The sequence below is a fragment of the Cucumis sativus genome, chromosome 4, assembly GCF_000004075.3.
Source record: "Cucumis sativus cultivar 9930 chromosome 4, Cucumber_9930_V3, whole genome shotgun sequence".
NCBI classification, from domain to species: Eukaryota; Viridiplantae; Streptophyta; class Magnoliopsida; order Cucurbitales; family Cucurbitaceae; genus Cucumis; species Cucumis sativus.
In genome coordinates this window covers 26,193,870-26,214,961 of record NC_026658.2, presented here as the reverse complement: position 1 = coordinate 26,214,961, position 21,092 = coordinate 26,193,870, and the positions used below count along the sequence as shown (strand labels likewise).

The window sequence follows — 21,092 nt, the reverse complement described above, 5'->3', positions numbered from 1 at the left end:
TTAACTTTTCGAAATAATAATAAAAAAAATAGATCAGCAAAAAAAACAAATAATAATGAAAATGACTTTAGCCTTTAAAATATTAACAAAACTTATGTCAAACATATAAATCGAAAAAGTAAAGTATAATGAAAATGACTCATGATGGTGGTGACGATCAGATCATCGTCCTTTTATCATATAGCATCGGACTAAAAGTTTAAACCTTAATTATTAGTAATTATTTTATTTGATATTTTAATCGTTAAAATATAAAAGTCACTTCACCATTTTATTAGAGATTTAATAGAGTATTAACGACAAATAGCAAAATATGTTATTTTTATGAGTTAATGACCAAAACATATACTTCTAAAAGTTCATGACCAAGATAGAATAAGATATGGATTTTAGGAATCGATATAGTATCTATTCGATCTACGATCATTTTTCGAAACATTAGAAAACAATAGATCAACAATAACAAAATTAAATAATTTAATAAAAATATATACTTTAAATAGTCCTCTCACAATTTAAATAGAGTTGGATTATTGCTAACAATTACATAACTTCAATTTGACTTTGCTTCCCATAAGTTTGATCATATCATTTTATCAATTATAGAAGTGTATTGTTAATAGGCTTACGTGATGAATGTGTTATCACGTATATGGGGTTTTGGTTGGATATTTGATATTCGTCCATATATGCTTTTAGATATGAAATATTTATATACATGTGTCCACTTGTTTTTTTATTAGTACATAGTATGGATGTTATAACTTATAACTTCAATTAGTTGATATATGTGAACGGTGAAACAAAATTATATATATACAAGTAAGAAATTTGTTGATGTTTGAATCGACCTAGTTACAATTTTAACAAAAATAAAATGTCTCATACTACTCTTAATTAACACAACAACATTTGAAGCTAAATTTAACTCAACTGTAAGAATCAAATAAAAGCAGGAAGGTCTCGAAGGGATGGAGAAGACGAAAAGGAGACTAAGATAAAACTAACAGCAATACCTAACTGCAAAGTTGTAAAGTGTATAATTAAGGTTAAAAAACCAAGGCTCCAATTTGATAGAAATATCAATATTAGTATAGAGTTTGGATAAAATTTGTTATAACACGTTGACAAAACTTCATTCAATCATTCGTAATCATGGTTTTTATAAAGTAAAACCACGTATAGGCCACGTTTACCCAATCCAATGGAAACAAATGAATGATAAAATTAAAAGGTGAGTCTCATGTAATTACGTATGGTGTTGTTTACTTATGTTATGCACGTGTACTAACACACGAGGTTCATCCAAATTTGTAAGCAAAAGTTGCAACCTAGTTGATAAACAAACAGTGATTAATTCAATTGCGTTCGAAAAATTACGTCATACTATTATCATTACTGTTATTGTTATGATTTGAGTTTATGATTACCACTATCATTACATTTCAAGATAAATTTTTTTGTTTATTAACATCGCTTTCGATATAGTTTGGGTTAACTATGACCCAAACCACAATGGTAGTATTAAAATTGACAAAGTTCATATTTTTAGATAAACACGGTCAAATTAATAAATATAACTTCATTTATGATTATAATTGACTATGATTGATTTACCAATGAATTTTTATTACGATTATACCAATTTTCTATCACAATTATCTTATAATTGCATGTGTAAATGTCAAGCACGCCCATTAAAAAAATGGAATAATAATATAAAATCGAATATCTTTTAATTTCTTTTTAAAAAAATAAGTAGATTTTACAAAATATTTACAAACGATAACAAATTATATCATCGATAGTCATTAATATGCTATAGTAATAGAAGACTATCACCAACATAATAATTTTTTTTGTTGTAGCCGGTAAATATTTTAATTTAATTTGCTATTTTTTAGGTGAATATTATGAAAGTATCGATATTAAAAAATATCGATTTCAATTCGGCCTAAACGGTAACCTTTACGGCCGTTGGCCACAAAGGACAGAAGAGTCTTTTCAAACAAGAGCCTCACCGTTCATTGCAAGATGAACTAATTATACTGTCTACCGCCAATTTCAAGTACGATAAGCCCTCACCTTTCCCGCCAAAGCTTTTCAAGAAACCACCACCATCAAATCGAACCGAGCACACAACTCCACTGTCGATCGTGTAGTTCCCCAAGCTAGGTAGCTCAAAATGAGTTCGAATAACCCCACTCGAAAAGTTCTGTGTAATACTGCCAAAATGGTCTATGCAAAAGGGGGGAGGAAGCCTAAATCCAAGCCCAACCGAACTTATCGGCTTAAGAAGAATGTGTACCGGATTGGTGGCGTCCAAGTGGAATTTCCATTCCGACCATACGGTTCGCAGCTGGAGTTCATGGACAGAGTTATATCCACCCTTGATCGAGCTCAGCGAGAGGGCCATTGCCACGCGTTGCTGGAATCTCCGACTGGAACCGGGAAGTCACTTTCACTTCTCTGCTCTAGTCTTGCTTGGCAGAAGAATTTCAAGATAAAGAATCAGGATGCTAATTTCTGTCACACGAGGCCTGCTCCAGAGGCTGCCACGAATCCTCTCGGTTTTGGCGGTGGATTTATTCCCGAAGTGCAGCCGTCAAGTAAGTGTGCATGTCCTTACCCTGTTCATCCGAACATATCGAACGCACGAATTCGATTAGGTGGTCAGGTAGAGACGTAGAAAAAATTGGTTTATGGTTTACTGTTTATCGTGAGGATGTATTTAGGGTAGCTTTGGACGACATATATTTTCGTTGCGCATAGCTTGCAACAAAAACTGTCAAGTATCTTGAACTGTTAACTTTTTCGACGGTTAATTTGATCTGAAGATGGTTGGTTTTTTCTTTTTTCTTTTTATGGACGAATAACGTTGAGATAGAGTGAAATAATACGTGGGCACCCAGAGGTTGGAACAAATTGTTTTTCTTCTATTCACTATGGAATATCATCTTTCAAACGCTTAATGAAAAATAGCTATTGTGGAATGCGGATGATGGCAAGCTTTTGTTTTACATGCGGCTCTTTCTCATTTGTACTGAAATTTCTACTGATGGAAGGACGTCAGCTAACAATAAAGTAACATTGCTCACTTTTTTTTTAAAAAAAAAATTTAAATATATATACGTATTTGCTTTTTTATGCTTTGTGTTTTATGGACCAGTAACTTCTTCTGAGGAATATTAAGGGTTCTCTAGTGTCTACAGATACAGAGTCATCTCTTCCAGGGCCAAACAACAAAATTCGGAAGAAAAAAACAGCCCCGACCATTTACTACTCCTCGTTAGTTCCAACTTACTGGACTTTGAAACAAGGGCTTGGATTTTTTTCTTTTCAAATCGTCTTTCTCATTTACATTTGATGCTAATGCTATACATTTTCTTTATTCAAGGAGGACACATTCACAGATATCACAGGTGATCCGTGAGTATAGGAAAACTGCCTATCGAGTGCCAATGGCAGTGTTGGTATGTCACCTCTTTAACACGTGTGTGCGTGTGTACGTATTGTATGAGATTATGCATTGAAGGAATTTGAGAACTTGAATTAGCTGACTTTGGTTGTAAGAATCCACTGGCTTCCTCTCCTGTCAGATATGGTTTAACTGCAATACATTTCTGGGTGGTTCTTGTTAGGTTATACTGGACTGTTGTCTTACTAACCCCTTTTTATCATCAGGCGTCAAGGAAACATCTATGCACAAATCCTCGTGTACGAGGGAAAGATAATTTAGATGAAAAATGGTGCATATTTCTCTCAAAGGCATCTTTTCTTTCTTTGTTTGCTTTTTCCAGTTAATTCATTTGATATTCTCCTTTCCAATGTAATATTTGTTGTAATCTACCAGCAAACTACTTTTGAAGGATCAAGATGCAGGATGCAGTGAATTTAAGTGAGTTATCTTTATCCCATTTCTTCATCAATTTATTTCTCTCAATTATTACTTAACTTAAATTAATCAACAAAGGAAGATAAATACTTTTCATTTCTCTAAAAGAAACGGAAACAAGGTTAAATGTCATCCAACTCTTCAGAAAGGAGGACGTCATGAGGTTCATGACATTCAAGATTTGGTGAAAACTGGAGAAGCTGTAAAAGGTTAATCCTTGATCTTTTAGGTGTTTAACATGTCTCATGTTGTCATCACATATTTAACTTAATTTCTTTATCCTCTTTAGGTTGTTCATATTATGCAGCTCGCTCTATGGCATACAACGCACAGCTGGTGTTTTGCCCATATAGCTATATTATCAATCCAGTTATACGAAGAGCAATTGGTGTAGATGTTAAGGATGCGATTGTGATCTTTGATGAAGCCCAGTATGTGTACTAGCATCCATACATTACATGTTTTCTTTTACTTTAGTTTGATGGTAAGTTCATGAGATGGGTAGCATGTGCAGACATTTAATTAGTTTATTCTGTTTTCACTTTTCAGCAATATAGAGGATATTGCACGTCATGGTGGTAGTGTCGATATTGAAGAGGATACTTTAAATAGTAGGTCAATGAAATCATACTATTTTGTTTGACGAGTTGAGAAAAACAATATCTCATGGCTTGCATTTCACATCTATCAAAGAATTGCAGATGGAGTTAGAGCAACTATGTTTTATTAATTATTTGGTTTACCAGCCTCTGTATGAAATGACACAGGTAATTAGTATAATTACTTATAATTATTTGCAAACATCTCAAAAGATCTTTTGATATTTAGAAGTCTAACTGAACTTTTAGGATCTCAAAAGTTGGATTGACCGAAGGAAGACCACATTGCAGGAGCGCGAGTTTCAGCATTATGTCACCTGGTGAGTTAAGAAAGAAAATTTTACAGGTTTTGCTGTAGCATTTAATTTCTTAGTTGCATATAGTTTTTCTTTGCATCATATTGGTGTATTTAAAACATAATATCATATAATTCACTTTTTCTTATTCCAAATTCTTAGATCCAAGGAAGAAATTGATTTAAACTGATTTTCTTGATGTAGATTATCATTTAAAACATTTTGGGTATAGATTTCAGATTAAATGTGTTTCTTTTCACACTTTGAGTCCTTCAATAAACATGCATTCTGACTTATTCTTTTCTAAAAATGGTGCATTCGACCTCTCTAGTGGTTGATATCAGTTTGACAACATCCGTCTATGAGATATCCTATTCTACGTTTATTAATGTTGTAGTTGGACTGGCAATCATGCTCAAAGGGAGCTCCAAGAAGCTAATATAACTCAACAATGCTTCCCCATTTTACTCGAATGTGCAACAAAGGTATCCTGATTCGGTTGGGTTCTTTGAGTTATGTGAGGGACCTTTCTTTTTGCTCTCATTATCTTAAAGTTTCACCATATGCTTGTTTAAGGCTACTAAAGCAGCTTCATATACGGTGTCAGATGATGCACATTTGAGTGGTCTGTCAGTGTTAACACTGGAAGGTAAGAGACTACCGTGTGCAACATTTGCTTTGTTTTTATACCAAACTTTTAACATTGACCAATTTATACAATGCAGGATTATTCTCTTCTTTGACATATTTCTTCTCAAGAAATGGTTGCCACATGTCTGACTACCAGCTTGCATTACAACGCTACACTAAAAGAGATCCTGGTAATCAGTTGCTTAGTCTTCTTAATTCACTGCCCACCATAACTTTCAGCCGCCTTTTTTTTAGTTTGAAATAGTTTAATTTTTTTTGTTTGTTTTTACATATATAGTTTTTATAAAAGTTATGTTTATATTTTATTTCAGAAAAAGCTTGTGCTAAATGGACGGTTACTTTAAGTTTGTGGTGCTTGAATCCAGCTGTTGTATTTAGAGACATTGGTGATCTTTCCTTATCGGTTATTTTGACATCTGGGTGAGCACATAAAACTTGAAAAGTGGAATATGATGTATCATATAGTTTATGCAGTCTATAAAATATCTTCATTCTTGGCTTCTACAGCCATGTTAAATTCAATTTTAACATATTCTCCTTTCTTCTGGAAGAATATGACCTGCAGGTTCTCAATGATGAGAGTTGTTAGATTGACTATAAGTCAGTTATTTAGCAGTTTTCTAGACTATATTGAGTTGACGCTTGAAAGTATGAAAATTGAGATGCTTCTTTAAATTTTACAGTGCTTTCTCTCTCTCCTACATTTTCTTTTGGTAAGGTATATTATATATGTGCCTAAGAAGACAATTAATCATTTCTGATTTCAAATAATTAGGACCCTGTCACCGTTGAATTCCTTTTCATCTGAACTAGGAGTTCGGTTTGGAACTTCACTGGAAGCTCCTCACGTGATTGATGTGGAATCTCAGGTACAAATGGACTTTTCTTACTTTCTAGTTTTTCCATTCCAGCAACTGTTAAATTTTGACCTATATATCAACAATTGTACTGCAGGTGTGGCCAGCTATTATATCAATTGGTCCAGGAAACTATCCGCTGAATGCAAGTTATAAAACAGCTGATGGATATGCATTCCAGGTATTTTTGGAACTTCATAATCGATTTAAACTTATATGTTAGGTTTTCTTGTCTTATACTGGCCATTTTCTTAAAGGATGCTCTAGGAAAATCATTAGAGGAGATATTTTTCATCGCTCCTGGTGGCTGTCTTGTGTTCTTCCCCAGTTATAAGCTGATGGAGAAACTCCGAAATCGTTGGTCTGAAACTGGTCAATGGTCTCGACTGAATGCAAGGAAGTCCCTTTTTGTTGGTAAGATACGCACTGGAAAACTTATTTAGGCTAGTGTATATATATTTTGTTGGTATTTTGTCATTCAAGATGAGTTGAATTCTATAATGTTTCTTGCATACCTATATTTATTAATTTTTCTTTTTTTCTCTACGTGTTGCATTAAGAATTCAAATCTTTTTAATGGTTTTGTACAGAGCCATGTGGAGGAGCTCAAGAAGATTTTGATTCCATATTGAAAGGTTATTATGATACTATACGTCTTGGTGATAACTTTGCAGTTGGGAAGAAGGTCAAACCCGATGAATCGTATGTTTTTGGCTGTGAAAATCCCAAGGGTGCAGCACTCCTTGCAGTTTTTCGAGGAAAGGTGTGTTCGTTTTGATTACTTGAAGTTCAACTACTTTTCCATGTTTCTTAATGGCAATGATAAAACCTTGTTGTCCTGACGGCACAAAACAACTATGAATGTTTATATGAAGCTTCCAGTTTTGCACGCATCATATGTTTTTCTTTTCTTTTCCTCTTGTTAAGAAATATGTAAGAACTTCATTTAACAATTATTCAATAGGTGGAAGTTGCCAATTTCAGTATGACTCTCAGCTTGGTTCTTGAAAAAAAAAGACATTTAATGATCTAATAAGATCTTAAAATAAAAAGATCCATAAATTGATTTTATAATATGATCTGCATATCCTAAATTGCTTTGTTTTGCTTGCAGGTTTCAGAAGGAATAGACTTTTCTGATGATAATGCTAGAGTGGTTGTATCCTTCCCTCTTTTATGCATCATCTACCTTTCCTTGTGTTGGGGATTGCCTTAGGCCCATTGTCATAATATGAATGAATTGGCCTTGTAAGTCATGAAGTCAGTGTCAGTAAGGTTGAACATTTAATATTTATTTAGAGAAATTCTTAACGAACATATTCAGATAATAGTTGGTATTCCATTTCCAGATATGTAAGAACTTTATCCTTACTTTACTTTTGGGGAAAAAAAATATACCATACAATATTTTGATTATTTATTTATAATTCTTTTCAGAAATGGTATTCAAGTTGCATTGAAGAAAAAGTTCAATGACAAATATAAAATGTCCAAAAACCTTTTAAGTGGAAATGAGTGGTATTGTCAACAAGCCTTTCGAGCTCTAAATCAAGCTGCAGGTATTGCTTGTAGCTGTTGTCATTTATTTTCATTTTCTTGGTTGCTCATGTGGAGTGGCATCATGCAAATAACCTTGCTATAATTTGTAACAATTTCTTTGTGTAGGACGATGTATTCGACACAAATTTGACTATGGTGCCATTGTGCTATTAGGTAATAATTGCCTTAATTTAACTTGTTCCATTGCCTATTAACTATAAGATTGTTTGTGCTGGGTAAATCAAGCTATTTAACTCGTACATAAGTCCTCCAAAACTTGCTTGGAACCTGCCATTCCTTGGCCACAACATTTTAGCTAGTTCTATGGTTTCATTATTGTATTTCCTATATTCATGTCGATAAATCTAAAATTTCCTTGTCATTCTTAAAAGAGTATTTTCCATGGTAGAGTCATGAGGTTATTTAATGCACAAATCTCCCACAGCTTTTCACCCTTTCTTTCGTTTTGGGCAAATAGATGAGCGTTTCCAGGAAGAGAGGAACAGGACTTACATTTCAAAGTGGCTAAGAAAATCCATTAAACAATTTGATAACTTTGAACAGTCTATGGAGGAGCTGAAATCCTTTTTCAGCCACATTAAGGTCTGGAACATATTGTCCTTGCTTCTTCTGTGTTAATTTCTTCCTTTACATACTTATGGTCAGGCAATAAATCACGGTACATTATTGTTGGGTTTCATTTTAGGAGCGCATTAGCAACAAGACAGAAAGTGAGTTGCCAAAATCTGTGAATGAGGAGCATATTACTTCTACCTGCCCAAGTAGTTGTAGAAGAACGAAGATAGAGGAATTTGACAAGTTTAATTATCGTGGGCAGAAGGCTAGTACTAAAATAATGAAGTACAATACCTGTTTTTTTCAATCGAAATCTCTAGTTGGTATTGACGACAAGCTTTATTTCAGGGTCACCAAGATGTGAAAAACTGTACAGTTGATATTTCTCAAGAAGAGTTTGTTACTGATCCCAAAACCAAAAATCACGAATGTAACAGTGTGGACAGAAGCTCAGCAATCAGTGGAAATTTGACTAGCCCAAAAGATACTAGTGATGAAATCCTTCTCACAGAAGAAGTTTAACAGTTTAAATGTCACACAAGTGCCCAAGCTAAATGATACTGTTCCTGTTTTTCTGTCACCTGGCCTTCGAAGGACAAAAAGTTGCATCTATCTTGTGCACTTTGTAGAAACCCACTCGGTCGCCCAGAGAACCACTTAAACATAACGTGCTCATTTACTGTATCATCAAAAACACACTTAATATCGATATATAAGGAAAGGTTTAAAGCTCAAACTGCCAATTCGTCTGCAAGTATACAGCTTATTATTACAGACATCTTGTTTATTAACCAGAGACTCCTAGTTAGGTCTTCGAAAAATTCAGCATGTGGTATATGGAGTGAGGAGGATGGTTGTGTATACAATTAAGTCTTTTGCCCCTTCTGTTTCAGTGACAATTGTATTGGTGTACAGATCATGGCAACTAATGCATCAAATATACCGTTACTTTATAAGGTACATGTTATTCAGTTCTAATATTTCAAGAAGATGAATATGGATTTTTTTTTTTTATTTTCAACATCTCATACTTTATCACGACAGTTTTATCCACAACTTCTTTTTGGTTACATTTCTCGTCTCCTCATTTTGCAGGTGATGTTTTTCGTGGGGTGTTTGGAGATCCAAGACCTCAGCTCCAAGACCTCGGCTCCAAGACCTCAGCTCCAAGCTGCTACAGGAAAGGCTTGATTAAACAAGGTAAACGATTGTGATATAATGAGAAATTAAGGTTAATTAACTAGTTACTGTGGCATGAACTAAAATCAGTATGATAGCTGTCTTTGATTTCCAAATTTTATTGCAGGAAGTATCATCCGCTAGTAGCTCAACTAAGAATAAGTATGCCTGTCATGGAACCCATTTAAAAGTTTTCTTACTCCGCTAGCCCACTTACCTCAGGCGGCTGGAGGTCTACTAAATTGAAAGTCAGAAGGAAAGGAACTTCATGAAGTACTCGTCTAGATGCATTCTGCTTGGCTTAATTTAACCACTGTCCTGGGCTGCTGACCAAGCTAATAAGATCGCCTGGATGTTTACATGATGATATAATGGGAGATCTGGCAATTTCTATCGGTCAAACTCACCATTCAAAGAATGCAGCTAAGGTAGAAGAGTCGGTGTGCGTCTGGACGAAAAAATCTCTTAATCTATGATCATTTGTACTAATATTGTAAAGTTAACTGCATATTTATCTCGATCTTTTGTTTCCGGGTTGTGAATCCCTCTGTATAGTTTCTGCATGGTTGTTTTGTCATGCTATCATGTTGTTATAGCTAGGACAGCATTGTAGATTCCCTCTATCAATAATGTTAACACAATTTCCATGCCTTATCGAGAGTATGATTGTTGATCTCAAACTGGAAATTTTTTGAATTTAGTGTTTTGGGTTTAGCTTCATGATCTCTCTCGTACATTTCAAAGTGGCTATGAAAATCGATTAAACAATTTGATAACTTTGAACAGTCTATGGAGGAGCTGAAATCCCTTTTCAGCCACATTTTTCCTTGGTTCTGTGTTATTTTCTTCCTTTACATGCCTATGGTCAAACAATAAATCACGTTATGATCTTTTAATCAATATTTCTGTATGTATTTTCTTTTAAATTCTGATCATAGTGTTGATTATAATTAGAATAAGCTTTATATTTATTTGAAAGGTATCATCTTTTTAATTATTGTCACAAGCTATACTCTATATATTATAATTAATCTTTTTTGGTACCGTTTCTGTTATGATTTGTATAACCATATAACATAACCTAAACCACAATGGTAATATTAAATTTGATAAAACTCATCTTTTTAGGTAAAAGCAATCCAAAACAATGAATTGTGTTTGTGATTCACCGTTTATTGGAATTGATTTACTAATGAAATTTCATTATTATTCCAATTTTCACTACAAATCGATAAAGTAGTCTTATATGTTATACCCAAAATACATGTGTAAATGTCAATGCAAGCACATCAAATAAAAATAGTAATTTGGTACTATTTCTTAAACTATCAATTTTTTCTATAAATTTTATTGAAATCGAGAAAATTGAGATATTCTCCTCATGGAGGAAAAAACTCGATTGAAAATTGGATTGCTTACAGGTATAATTGAAAATAAGACATTAAAAGATATATCTTAATTAAATATTTAATTTTTTTAAAAAATATTTATAATCTATAACGAATTTTATCCAATAAAATCTAAAATTTTCCGATAATTTGTAAATATTTTAATTTATTTTACTATTTTAAATAGAATGTTTCCAAATATTAATTATCTTAAAAATGGTACCAAATCATCGGTTGCATTACCAAAGAAAAAGAAAGAAACGATTTCAATTCGGCCTAAACGGTAACCTTTACGGACGTTGGCCACAAAGGACAGAAGAGTCTTTTCAAACAAGAGCCTCACCGTTCATTGCAAGGTGAACCAATTATACTGTTTACCGCCAATTTCAAGTACGATAAACCCTAACTTTTCCCGCCAAAGCTTTCCAAGAAACCACCACCAAATCGAACCCATCACAGAACTCCATCGTCGATCGTGTAGTTTACCAAGCTAGGTAGCTCTCAAGGAGTTCGAATATTCCCACCCGGCAAGTCCTGTGCAACACTGCCAAAATGGTATATGCAAAAGGGGGGACGAACCCCAAATCCAAGCCCAATCCAACTTATCAGCTCACGAAGAATGTTTACCCGATTGGTGGCATCCAAGTGGAATTTCCATTCCGACCATACGGTTCGCAGCTTGCGTTCATGGGCAGAGTTATATCCACCCTTGATCGAGCTCAGCGAGAGGGCCATTGCCACGCGTTGCTGGAATCTCCGACTGGAACCGGGAAGTCACTTTCACTTCTCTGCTCTAGTCTTGCTTGGCAGAAGAATTACAAGATAAAGAATCCGGATGCTAATCCCTGTCACACGAAGGCTGCTCCAGAGGCTGCCACAGATCCTCTCGGTTTTGGCGGTGGATTCATTCCCGAAGTGCAGACGCCAAGTAAGTTTGCATGTCTTTACCCTGATTATCCGAACATCTCGAATGCACGAATTCAATTGAGTGGTCAGGTAGAGACATAGAAAAGATTGGTTTAAAGTTCATGGACATTTTTATTTTTGTGTTACTGGGTTCCCCTTGCGAGCTCTTCAGGCTTATACCGTGAGGATATTATATTTAGGGCAATAGCTTAGGACGACATATATTTCGTTGCGCATCGCTTGCAACAAAAAGTGTTAAGTATCTTAAAATCGCTACCTCTTTGGACGGTTAATTGATCTTGGGATGGTTGGTTTTTTCTTTTTGCCTTTTCTTTTTATGGACGGATAACGTTGAGAAAGAGTGAAATAATACGTGGGCACACTAAGGTTGGAACAAATTGTTTTTCTTCTATTTACCATGGAATATCATCTTTTAAACGATTACTGAAAAATAGCCATTGTGAAATGCGGATGATCGGAAGCTTTTCTTTTACATGGGGCTCTTTGTCATTTGTACTGAAATTTCTTCTGATGGAAGAACCTCAGCTGACAATAGATTAACCTTACTCACTTTTTTCTTTCTTTCTTATAACATATATTTGATTTTTTATGCTTTTTGTGTTTTATGGGCCAGTTACTTCTTCTGAGGAATATGTTGGGTTTTCTACTGTCTACAGATACTGAGTCGTCTCTTCCAGGGCCAAACAACAAAAGTCAGAAGAAAAAAACAGCCCCGACTATATACTACGCCTCGTAAGTTCAACTTACTGCAATTTGAAACAAGGGCTTGGAAAATTATTTTTGTCATCTACATTTGATGCTAATGCTTTACGTTTTCTTATTCAAGGAGGACACATTCACAGATATCACAGGTGATTCGTGAGTATAGGAAAACTGCCTATCGAGTGCCAATGGCAGTGTTGGTATGTCACCGCTTTAACACGTGTGTGTGTGTACATATTGTATGAGATTATGCATTGAAGAAATTTGAGAAGTTGAATTAGCTGGTTTTGGGTTGTAAGAATCCCCTGACTTCCTCTCCTGTCAGATATGGTTCAGCTGCAATACATTTCTGGGTGGTCCTTGTTAGGTTATACTTTACTGTTATCTTACTAACCCCCTTCTTATCATCAGGCATCAAGGAAACATCTATGCACAAATCCTTATGTACGAGGAAAAGATAATTTGGATGAAGAATGGTGCATATTTCTCTTAAAGGCACCTTTTTCTTTCTTTCTTTGTCTTTTTCCAGTTAATTCATTTTATATTCTCCTTTTCACTGTAAAATTTGTTGTACTCTACCAGCAAACTACTTTTGAAGGATCAAATTGCAGGATGCAGTGAATTTAAGTGAGTTATCTTTATCCCATTTCTTCATCAATTTATTTCTCTCAATTATTACTTGACTTAAGGCGATCAACAAAGGAAGATAAATACTTTTCATTTCTCTAAAAGAAACGCAAACAAGGTTAAATGTCATCCAACTCTTCAGAAAGGAGGATGTCATGAGGTTCATGACATTGAAGATTTGGTGAAAGTTGGAGAAGCTGTAAAAGGTTAATCCTTGATCTTTTAGGTGTTTAACCTGTCTTATGTTGTCATCACTTATTTAACTTAATTTCTTTATCCTCTTTAGGTTGTTCATATTATGCAGCTCGCTCTATGGCAGACGACGCGCAGCTGGTGTTTTGCCCATATAGCTATATTATCAATCCAGTTATTCGAGGAGCAATGGATGTAGATATTAAGGGTGCAATCGTGATCTTTGATGAAGCCCAGTATGTGTACTAGCATCCATACATTATGTGTTTCCTTTTACCTCAGTTTGATGGTAAGTTCATGAGATAGGTGGCAAATGCAGACAATTAATTAGTTTATTCTGTTTTCACTTTTCAGCAATATAGAGGATATTGCACGTCATGGTGGTAGTGTGGATATTGAAGAGGATACTTTAAATAGTAAGTCACTGAAATTATACTATTTTGTTTGATGAGTTGAGAAAAATATTTTCTCATGGCTTGCATTTCACATCTTTCAAAGAATTGCAGATGGAGTTGGAGGACCTATGTCCTATTGATTCTTTGGTTTACCAGCCTCTGTATGAAATGACACAGGTAATTAGTATAATTAATTAGAATTATTTGCAAACATCTCAGAAGATCTTTTGATATTTAGAAGTCTAACTGAACTTTTAGGATCTCACAAGTTGGATTGACCAGAGGAAGACCACATTGCAAAAGCGCGAGTTTCAGCATTATGTCACCTGGTGAGTGAAGAAAGAAAATCTTACTGGTTTTGCTGTAGCATTTGATTTCTTAGTTGCATATAGTTTTTCTTTGCATTATATTGGTGTATTTAGAACATAATATCATATAATTCACTTTTTCTCATTCAAGATTCTTTGATCCATGGACGAAATTGATTTAAACTGAATTTCTTGGTGTAGATTGTGCATTTAAAACATTTTGGGTATAGATTTCAGATTAAATGTGTTTCTTTTCACACTTTGAGCCCTTCAATAAACATGCATGTCTGACTTACTCTTTTCTAAAAATGGTGCATTCGACCTCTCTAGTAGTTGGTATCAGTTTGACAACATAGGTCTATGAGATATTCCATTTCTACGTTTATGAATGTTGTAGTTGGACTGGAAATCATGCTCAAAGGGAGCTCCAAGAAGCTAATATAACTCAACAATGCTTCCCCATTTTGCTCGAATGTGCAACAAAGGTATCCTGATTCTGTTGGGTTCTTTGAATTATTTGGGGGACCTTTCATTTTATTCTCATTACCTTGAAGTTTCACTGTATGCTTGTTTAAGGCTATTAAAGCAGCTTCAGATACCGAGTCAGATGATGCACATTTGAGTGGCCTGTCAGTGATAACACTGGAAGGTAAGAGACTACTATGTGCAACATTTGCTTTATTTTTATATCAAACTTTCGACGTTGACCAATTTATACGATGCAGGATTATTCTCTTCACTGACATATTTCTTCTCAAGAAATGGTTGCCACATGTCTGACTACCAGCTTGCATTACAACGCTACATTAAAAGAGATCCTGGTAATCAGTTGCTCAGTCTTCTTAATTCACAGCTTGTCATAACTTTCAGCCATTGGTTATAGTTCTGTTACCTTTTTTTAATTAGTTTGTCTGATGTTATCTGGAGACTATAACTGACTTGCTATTAGGCTTTTCAAGAGAAGACAGTTTTCACTGGATCTTATACCTTGAGAATAAGAAAGAAAACTCTTGTCACCTTTTTTTTAGTTTGAAATGGTTTTAGTTTTTTTTTTTTTGTTTATTTGTACAAACAATTTTTTTTTACAAAATTATATTTGTATTTTATTTCAGGAAAAGCTTATGCTGAATGGACGGTTACTTTAAGTTTGTGGTGCTTGAATCCAGCTGTTGTATTTAGAGACATTAGTGATCTTTCCTTATCGGTTATTTTGACATCTGGGTGAGCACATAAACTTGAAAAGTGGAATATGATGTATCATATAGTTTATGCAGTCTATAAAATATCTTCATTCTTGGCTTCTACAGCCATGCTCTTCAGCCATGTTAAATTCAATTTTAACATATCCTCTTCTTTTGGAAGAATAAAACCTGCAGTTTCTCAATGATTAGAGTTGTTAGATTGACTATAAGTTGGTTGTTTAGCAGATTTCTAGACTATATTGAGTTGACGCTTGAAAGTATGAAAATTTAGATGCTTCTTTAAATTTTACAGTGCTTTCTCTCTTTCCTACATTTTCTTTTGGTAAGGTATATTATATATGTGCCGAAGAAGACAATTAATCATTTCTGATTTCAAATAATTAGGACCCTGTCACCGATGAATTCCTTTTCATCTGAACTAGGAGTTCAGTTTGGAACTTCACTGGAAGCTCCTCACGTGATTGATGTGGAATCTCAGGTTCAAGTGGACTTTTCTTATTTCTGGTTTTTCCATTCCAGCAACTGTTAAATTTTGACCTATCAACAATTGTACTGCAGGTGTGGCCAGCTGTTATATCAACTGGTCCAGGAAACTATCCGCTGAATGGAAGTTATAAAACAGCTGATGGATATGCATTCCAGGTATTTTTGGAACTTCGTGATCGATGTAAATTTATATGTTAGGTTTTTCTTGTCTTATACTGGCCATTTTCTTAAAGGATGCTCTAGGAAAATCATTAGAGGAGATATTTTTCATCGCTCCTGGTGGCTGTCTTGTGTTCTTCCCCAGTTATAAGCTGATGGAGAAACTCCAAAATCGTTGGTCTGAAACTGGCCAATGGTCTCGACTGAATGCAAGGAAGTCCCTTTTTGTTGGTAAGATACGCACTGGAAAACTTATTTTAGGCTAGTGTATATATATTTTGCTGGTATTTTGTCATTCGAGACGAGTTGAATTATATAATGTTTCTTGCGTACCTATATTTATTAATTTTTCTTTTTCTTTCTGCATGTTGCATTAAGAATTCAAATCTTTTCAATGGTTTTGTACAGAGCCAAGAGGAGGAGCTCAAGAGGATTTTGATTCCATATTGAAAGGTTATTATGATACTATACGTCTTGGTGATAACTTTGCAATTGGGAAAAAGAGTCGAGGCAAGAAGGTCAAACCCAATGACTCGTATGTGGTTGGCTGTGAAAATCCCAAGGAGGGTGCAGCACTCCTTGCAGTTTTTCGAGGAAAGGTGTGTTCCTTTTGATTACTTGATGTTCAACCGCTTTTCCATGTTTCTTAATGGCAATGATAAACCTTGTTGTCCTGACGGCTCAAAACAACTACGAATGTTTATATGCAGCTTGCAGTTTTGCACGCATCATATGTTTTTCTTTTCTTTTCCTCTTGTTAAGAAATATGTAAGAACTTCATTTAGCAATGATCTTCAATAAGAAGAAGTCGCCAGTTTCAGTATGACCCTCAGCTTGGTTCTTGAAAATTAAACTAAGACGTTTAAATATCTAATTAGATCTTAAAATAAAAAGATCCATGAATTGATGTTATAATGTGATTTACATATCCTAAATTGCTTTGTTGTACTTGCAGGTTTCAGAAGGAATAGACTTTTCTGATGATAATGCTAGAGTGGTTGTATCCTTTCCTCTTTTAAGCATCATCTATCTTTCCTAGTGTTGGAGATTGCCTTGGGTCCGTTGTCATATTATGAATGAATTTGACTTGTAAGTCATGAAGTCAGTGTCAGTGAAGTTGAACATTTGCTTTTTATTTATATTTATAGAAATTCTTAACTAACATATTCAGATAATAGTTGGTATTCCATTTCCAAATGTGTAAGAACTTTATCCTTAACTTATTTTTTTTGGAAAGAAAATATACCATACAATATTTTGATTATTTGTTTATAATTCCTTTCAGAAATGATATTCAAGTTGCATTGAAGAAAAAGTTCAATGACGCATATAAAATGTCCAAAAACCTTTTAAGTGGAAACGAGTGGTATTGTCAACAGGCCTTTCGAGCTCTAAATCAAGCTGCAGGTATAGCTTGTAGCTGTTATTTATTTTCATTTTCTTGGTGCTCATGTGGAGTGGCATCATGCAAATAACCTTGCTATAATTTGTAACAATTTCTTTCTGTAGGACGTTGTATTCGACACAAATTTGACTATGGTGCCATTATGCTATTAGGTAATAATTCTTTAATTTCACTTCTTCTATTGTCTATTAAAAATACGAGCTTCACTGGTCAGGCTGTATGCATGATTGTTTGTGCTGGTTAGAGGAAGAAATCAAGCCATTTAACTCGAACACAAGACCTCCAAAACTTGCTTGGAAGCTGCCTGATGGAAATCATAGGTAGTAATATGAATGTAATATTATTGATAGTGAATGGAAATAGAATCTGATTACAGTCTCTCCTCACTTCTATTGTTAACCTCTCTTTCAAGGAAGAACAGTGAAAGTCTCTCTCCTTACTCAAATCTTAACTAACTTTCCCGCCCCTCTATTGGCCTTTATTTATACTAACTTCTAAACCTCATTTTATCCCTCACGTGTTACACACACGTGTTACTTCTTTCTCTCTCCTACTTTACTGATATAATATCGGGGGTCTATCACTGTCATTCCTTGGCCGTAACATTTTAACTAGTTCTATGGTTTCAATATTGTATTTCTTATATTCATGTTGATAAATCTAAAATTTCCTTGTTATTTCTTAAAAGAGTACTTTCCACTGTAGACTCATTTCTTAACACAAATCTCCCATAGCTCTTCACCCTTTCTTTTATTTTGGGCAAATAGATGAGCGTTTCCAGGAAGAGAGGAACAGGACTTACATTTCTAAGTGGCTAAGAAAATCCATTAAACAATTTGATAACTTTGAACAGTCTATGGAGGAGCTGAAATCCTTTTTCAGCCACATTAAGGTCTGGAACATATTGTCCTTGCTTCTTCTGTGTTAATTTCTTCCTTTACATACTTATGGTCAGGCAATAAATCACGGTACATTATTGTTGGGTTTCATTTTAGGAGCGGATTAGCAACAATAAAGAAAGTGAGTTGCCAAATTCTGAGAATGAGGAGCATATTACTTCTACCTGCCCAAGTAGTCGTAGAAGAATGAAGATAGGGAAATTCGACAAGTTTAATCATCGTGGGCAGAAAGTTAGTACTAAAATGATAAAGTATCATACCTGTTCTTTTCAATCGAAATTTCTAGTTGATATTGATGACAAGCTTTATTTCAGGCTCATGAAGATGTGAAAAACTGTATAATTGATCTGGAGTGCAGTGTTGAAACAGAAACGAGGTAAATATGAACTCCATTTGCTAAAGTGTTTTTTTGGCATGGCCTACGAAGAGCTGAAAATTCATTAGCTTTTCCATGTTGGTGCATAATTTGATTTAACACTAACAACGTTTGTACAGGAACTGTAGTCAGAAGGTTGATTAGTTATCATGCCTTTATAATTTGGTGTTCTTATTACCTCCCTACTCAGCAATCAGTATTCATTTTTCATTTGCAATGGTCTTGAACAACTGCATATTGCAGGAACCATGAGTTTCTGTCTATGAATACCGTTCTTGAAGTTCCAGATTCCCCAATTGTTCAGGAGACTCCTTGTGTTGATATTGTTGGCGCCACTAGTCCCAGAGAATCCAAAGATGAAAGATCGACTTCAACTGTAATTGAGGCATATTCTGAGCTTTCTGATCAATTATCACATCAGTCATTACCTCTGATCAAATCAACAAGATCTCCTCTTACATCTGAAACTTCAATGCTGAATACTCCTGAAAGAAATGTTTCTGTGAATGCCTACAGCTTTGCACAAGATACAGAATCTTCTTTGAATATGAGTGTAAATTCTCATACCCAGAAAAGAAGGAAGTCCATGGGTATAACTATTACGAAACTTGCTCAAGAAGAGTTTCTTACTGATCCCAAAACCAAAAATCCCGAATGTAACAGTGTGGACAGAAGCTCAATAATCAGCAGAAATTTGACTAGCCCAAAAGATACTAATTATGAAATTCTTCTCACGGAAAAGAAGTCTAACGGTTTAAATGTCACACAAATGCCCAAGCTAAATGATACTAGTCCTGTTTATCTGTCTTCTGGCCTTCCAATGGACAAAAAGTTGCATCTATCTTGTGCACTTTGTAGAAGCCCACTCGGTCGCCCAGAGAACCATTTAAACATAACATGCTCATTTACGGTATCATCAAAAACACACTTAATATCAATATATGAGGAAAGGTTTAAAGCTCAAACTGCCAATTCGTCAGCAAGTATACAGCTTATTATTACAGACATCTTGTTTGTTAACCAGAGGCTCCTAGTTAGGTCTTCGAAAAATTCAGGACGTGGTATATGGAGTGAGGAGGATGGTTGTGTATACAATTATGTCTTTTGCCCCTTCTGTTACAGTGACAATTGCATTGGTGTACAGATCATGGCAACCGATGCATCGAATATTCCATTACTTAATAAAGTACGTGTTATTCAGTTCTAATATTTTGTGAAGATGACTATGAATTTTTTGTGTTTCAACATCTCAAACTTTATCATGACAGTTTTATCCACAGTTTTTTTGGTTACATTTCTCGTCTCCTCATTTTGCAGGTGATGTTTTTCGTGGATTGTTTGGAGATCCAAGACCTCAAAGCTGATACAGGAAAGGCTTCAATAAACAAGGTAAACGATTGTGATATAATGAGAAATTAAAGTTAATTAACTAGTTACTGCGGCATGAATTAAAATCAGTACGATGGCTGACTATGATTCCAAAATTTTATTGCAGGAAGTATCACCCGTTAGTAGCTCAGCGAAGAGTAAGTATGCCGTCATGGAACCCATTGAAAATTTTTCATACTCCCCTAGCCCGCTAACCTCAGGCGGCTGGAGGTCTACTAAATTGAAAGTCAGAAGGAAAGGATCTTCATGAAGTACTCATCTAGAGGCATTCTGCTTGGCTTAATTTAACCACTGTTTTGGGCTGCAGTCCAGGCTAATAAGATCGCCTGGATGTTTACGTGGTGATATAATGGGAGATCTGGCAATTTCTATCGGTCAAATTCACCATTCAAAGAATGCAGCTAAGGTGGAAGCTTTTGTGTGTGTCTAGACAAAAGAACCTCTTAATCTATGTCCATTTATACTACAGTTGTAAAGTTGACTACATATTTATCTTAATCATTTGTTTCCGGGTTGTGAAGCCCTCTGTATAGTTTCTGCATGATTGTTTTGTCAGGCTGTCACTGTTTTGGATAGGACAGCATTGTAGATCCCCTCTAGTAATAATGTTAGACAATTCCCATGCCTTATCGAGGGTATGATTGTTGATCTCAAAGTGGAAATTTTCTGAATTTAGTGTTATGGGTTTAACTTCATAGTCTCTCGTAAATGTTTTTATCATTCAAGAAAAAATAAAACTTGCCATGAATATTGATCATTATTCCGGATGAAGTTGCAAGTTGCAACATGTACGACTTTCTAGCCATTTGGCTAGTTAATTCATCAGACGCAACTACAGGTCTGTTTTGAGTTCTACATCTTTTGTGCAGCACTTGGACTAGAGATGAAACTTCTCAGGGAGAGGAGTCAAATTCAAGGTTGGTTTCCGTTGTAAATTCATTAGTTATGATTTTTACCATTTTGTTTATGATCCACTTGCAGGGATTAGGTGAGTCGACAGTCTGTTACGTCTCAGGTGCAAAATTAATTATCATGCAAGCTGAAT

General features: G+C 34.9%; 2 protein-coding genes across 5 annotated transcripts; both read left to right on the top strand.

Annotated features, from left to right (window-relative positions):
* Positions 1-2,044: 2,044 nt before the first annotated feature.
* On the top strand, positions 2,045-10,312 carry LOC101218075 (Fanconi anemia group J protein-like). Of its 3 annotated transcripts, none has more exons than XM_031883705.1 (27): positions 2,045-2,609; positions 3,213-3,288; positions 3,398-3,473; positions 3,685-3,749; positions 3,854-3,898; positions 4,004-4,104; positions 4,185-4,326; positions 4,445-4,506; positions 4,589-4,662; positions 4,744-4,814; positions 5,188-5,275; positions 5,367-5,439; positions 5,516-5,611; positions 5,753-5,861; positions 6,217-6,310; positions 6,396-6,479; positions 6,556-6,712; positions 6,889-7,061; positions 7,413-7,457; positions 7,623-7,651; positions 7,736-7,857; positions 7,964-8,011; positions 8,316-8,440; positions 8,544-8,678; positions 8,762-9,370; positions 9,509-9,613; positions 9,720-10,312. In XM_031883705.1, exons 1-25 carry the CDS (start codon positions 2,186-2,188, stop codon positions 8,933-8,935), a joined length of 2,688 nt encoding a protein of 895 aa, XP_031739565.1. In that variant the 5' UTR covers positions 2,045-2,185; the 3' UTR covers positions 8,936-9,370; positions 9,509-9,613; positions 9,720-10,312. The 3 variants fall into 3 exon arrangements, with proteins under 3 accessions (XP_031739565.1, XP_031739564.1, XP_031739566.1); XM_031883704.1 differs by having other exon boundaries at positions 3,204-3,288; XM_031883706.1 differs by lacking the exon at positions 2,045-2,609 and adding an exon at positions 2,698-3,084.
* A 1,034-nt stretch (positions 10,313-11,346) lies between these two features.
* On the top strand, positions 11,347-20,742 carry LOC101217839 (Fanconi anemia group J protein). Of its 2 annotated transcripts, none has more exons than XM_011655973.2 (28): positions 11,347-11,908; positions 12,564-12,639; positions 12,734-12,809; positions 13,021-13,085; positions 13,192-13,236; positions 13,342-13,442; positions 13,523-13,664; positions 13,783-13,844; positions 13,927-14,000; positions 14,082-14,152; positions 14,529-14,616; positions 14,708-14,780; positions 14,857-14,952; positions 15,244-15,352; positions 15,718-15,811; positions 15,892-15,975; positions 16,053-16,209; positions 16,387-16,577; positions 16,934-16,978; positions 17,150-17,178; positions 17,264-17,385; positions 17,488-17,535; positions 18,151-18,275; positions 18,379-18,513; positions 18,597-18,658; positions 18,902-19,844; positions 19,976-20,047; positions 20,154-20,742. In XM_011655973.2, exons 1-28 carry the CDS (start codon positions 11,533-11,535, stop codon positions 20,295-20,297), a joined length of 3,705 nt encoding a protein of 1,234 aa, XP_011654275.2. In that variant the 5' UTR covers positions 11,347-11,532; the 3' UTR covers positions 20,298-20,742. The 2 variants fall into 2 exon arrangements, with proteins under 2 accessions (XP_011654275.2, XP_031740572.1); XM_031884712.1 differs by having other exon boundaries at positions 12,521-12,639.
* Positions 20,743-21,092: the final 350 nt, after the last annotated feature.

Excerpts from the sequence above, each read along its gene's own strand:
- LOC101218075 (XM_031883704.1), top strand. The coding sequence starts at position 2,186 with ATGAGTTCGAATAACCCCACTCGAAAAGTTCTGTGTAATACTGCCAAA. Across the intron at positions 5,612-5,752 it reads CTACACTAAAAGAGATCCTG|AAAAAGCTTGTGCTAAATGG; the intron begins GTAATCAGTTGC and ends ATTTTATTTCAG. Across the intron at positions 8,441-8,543 it reads CCTTTTTCAGCCACATTAAG|GAGCGCATTAGCAACAAGAC; the intron begins GTCTGGAACATA and ends GTTTCATTTTAG.
- LOC101217839 (XM_011655973.2), top strand. The coding sequence starts at position 11,533 with ATGGTATATGCAAAAGGGGGGACGAACCCCAAATCCAAGCCCAATCCA. Across the intron at positions 14,153-14,528 it reads TTTCAGCATTATGTCACCTG|TTGGACTGGAAATCATGCTC; the intron begins GTGAGTGAAGAA and ends TGAATGTTGTAG. Across the intron at positions 17,536-18,150 it reads TGGTGCCATTATGCTATTAG|ATGAGCGTTTCCAGGAAGAG; the intron begins GTAATAATTCTT and ends TTGGGCAAATAG.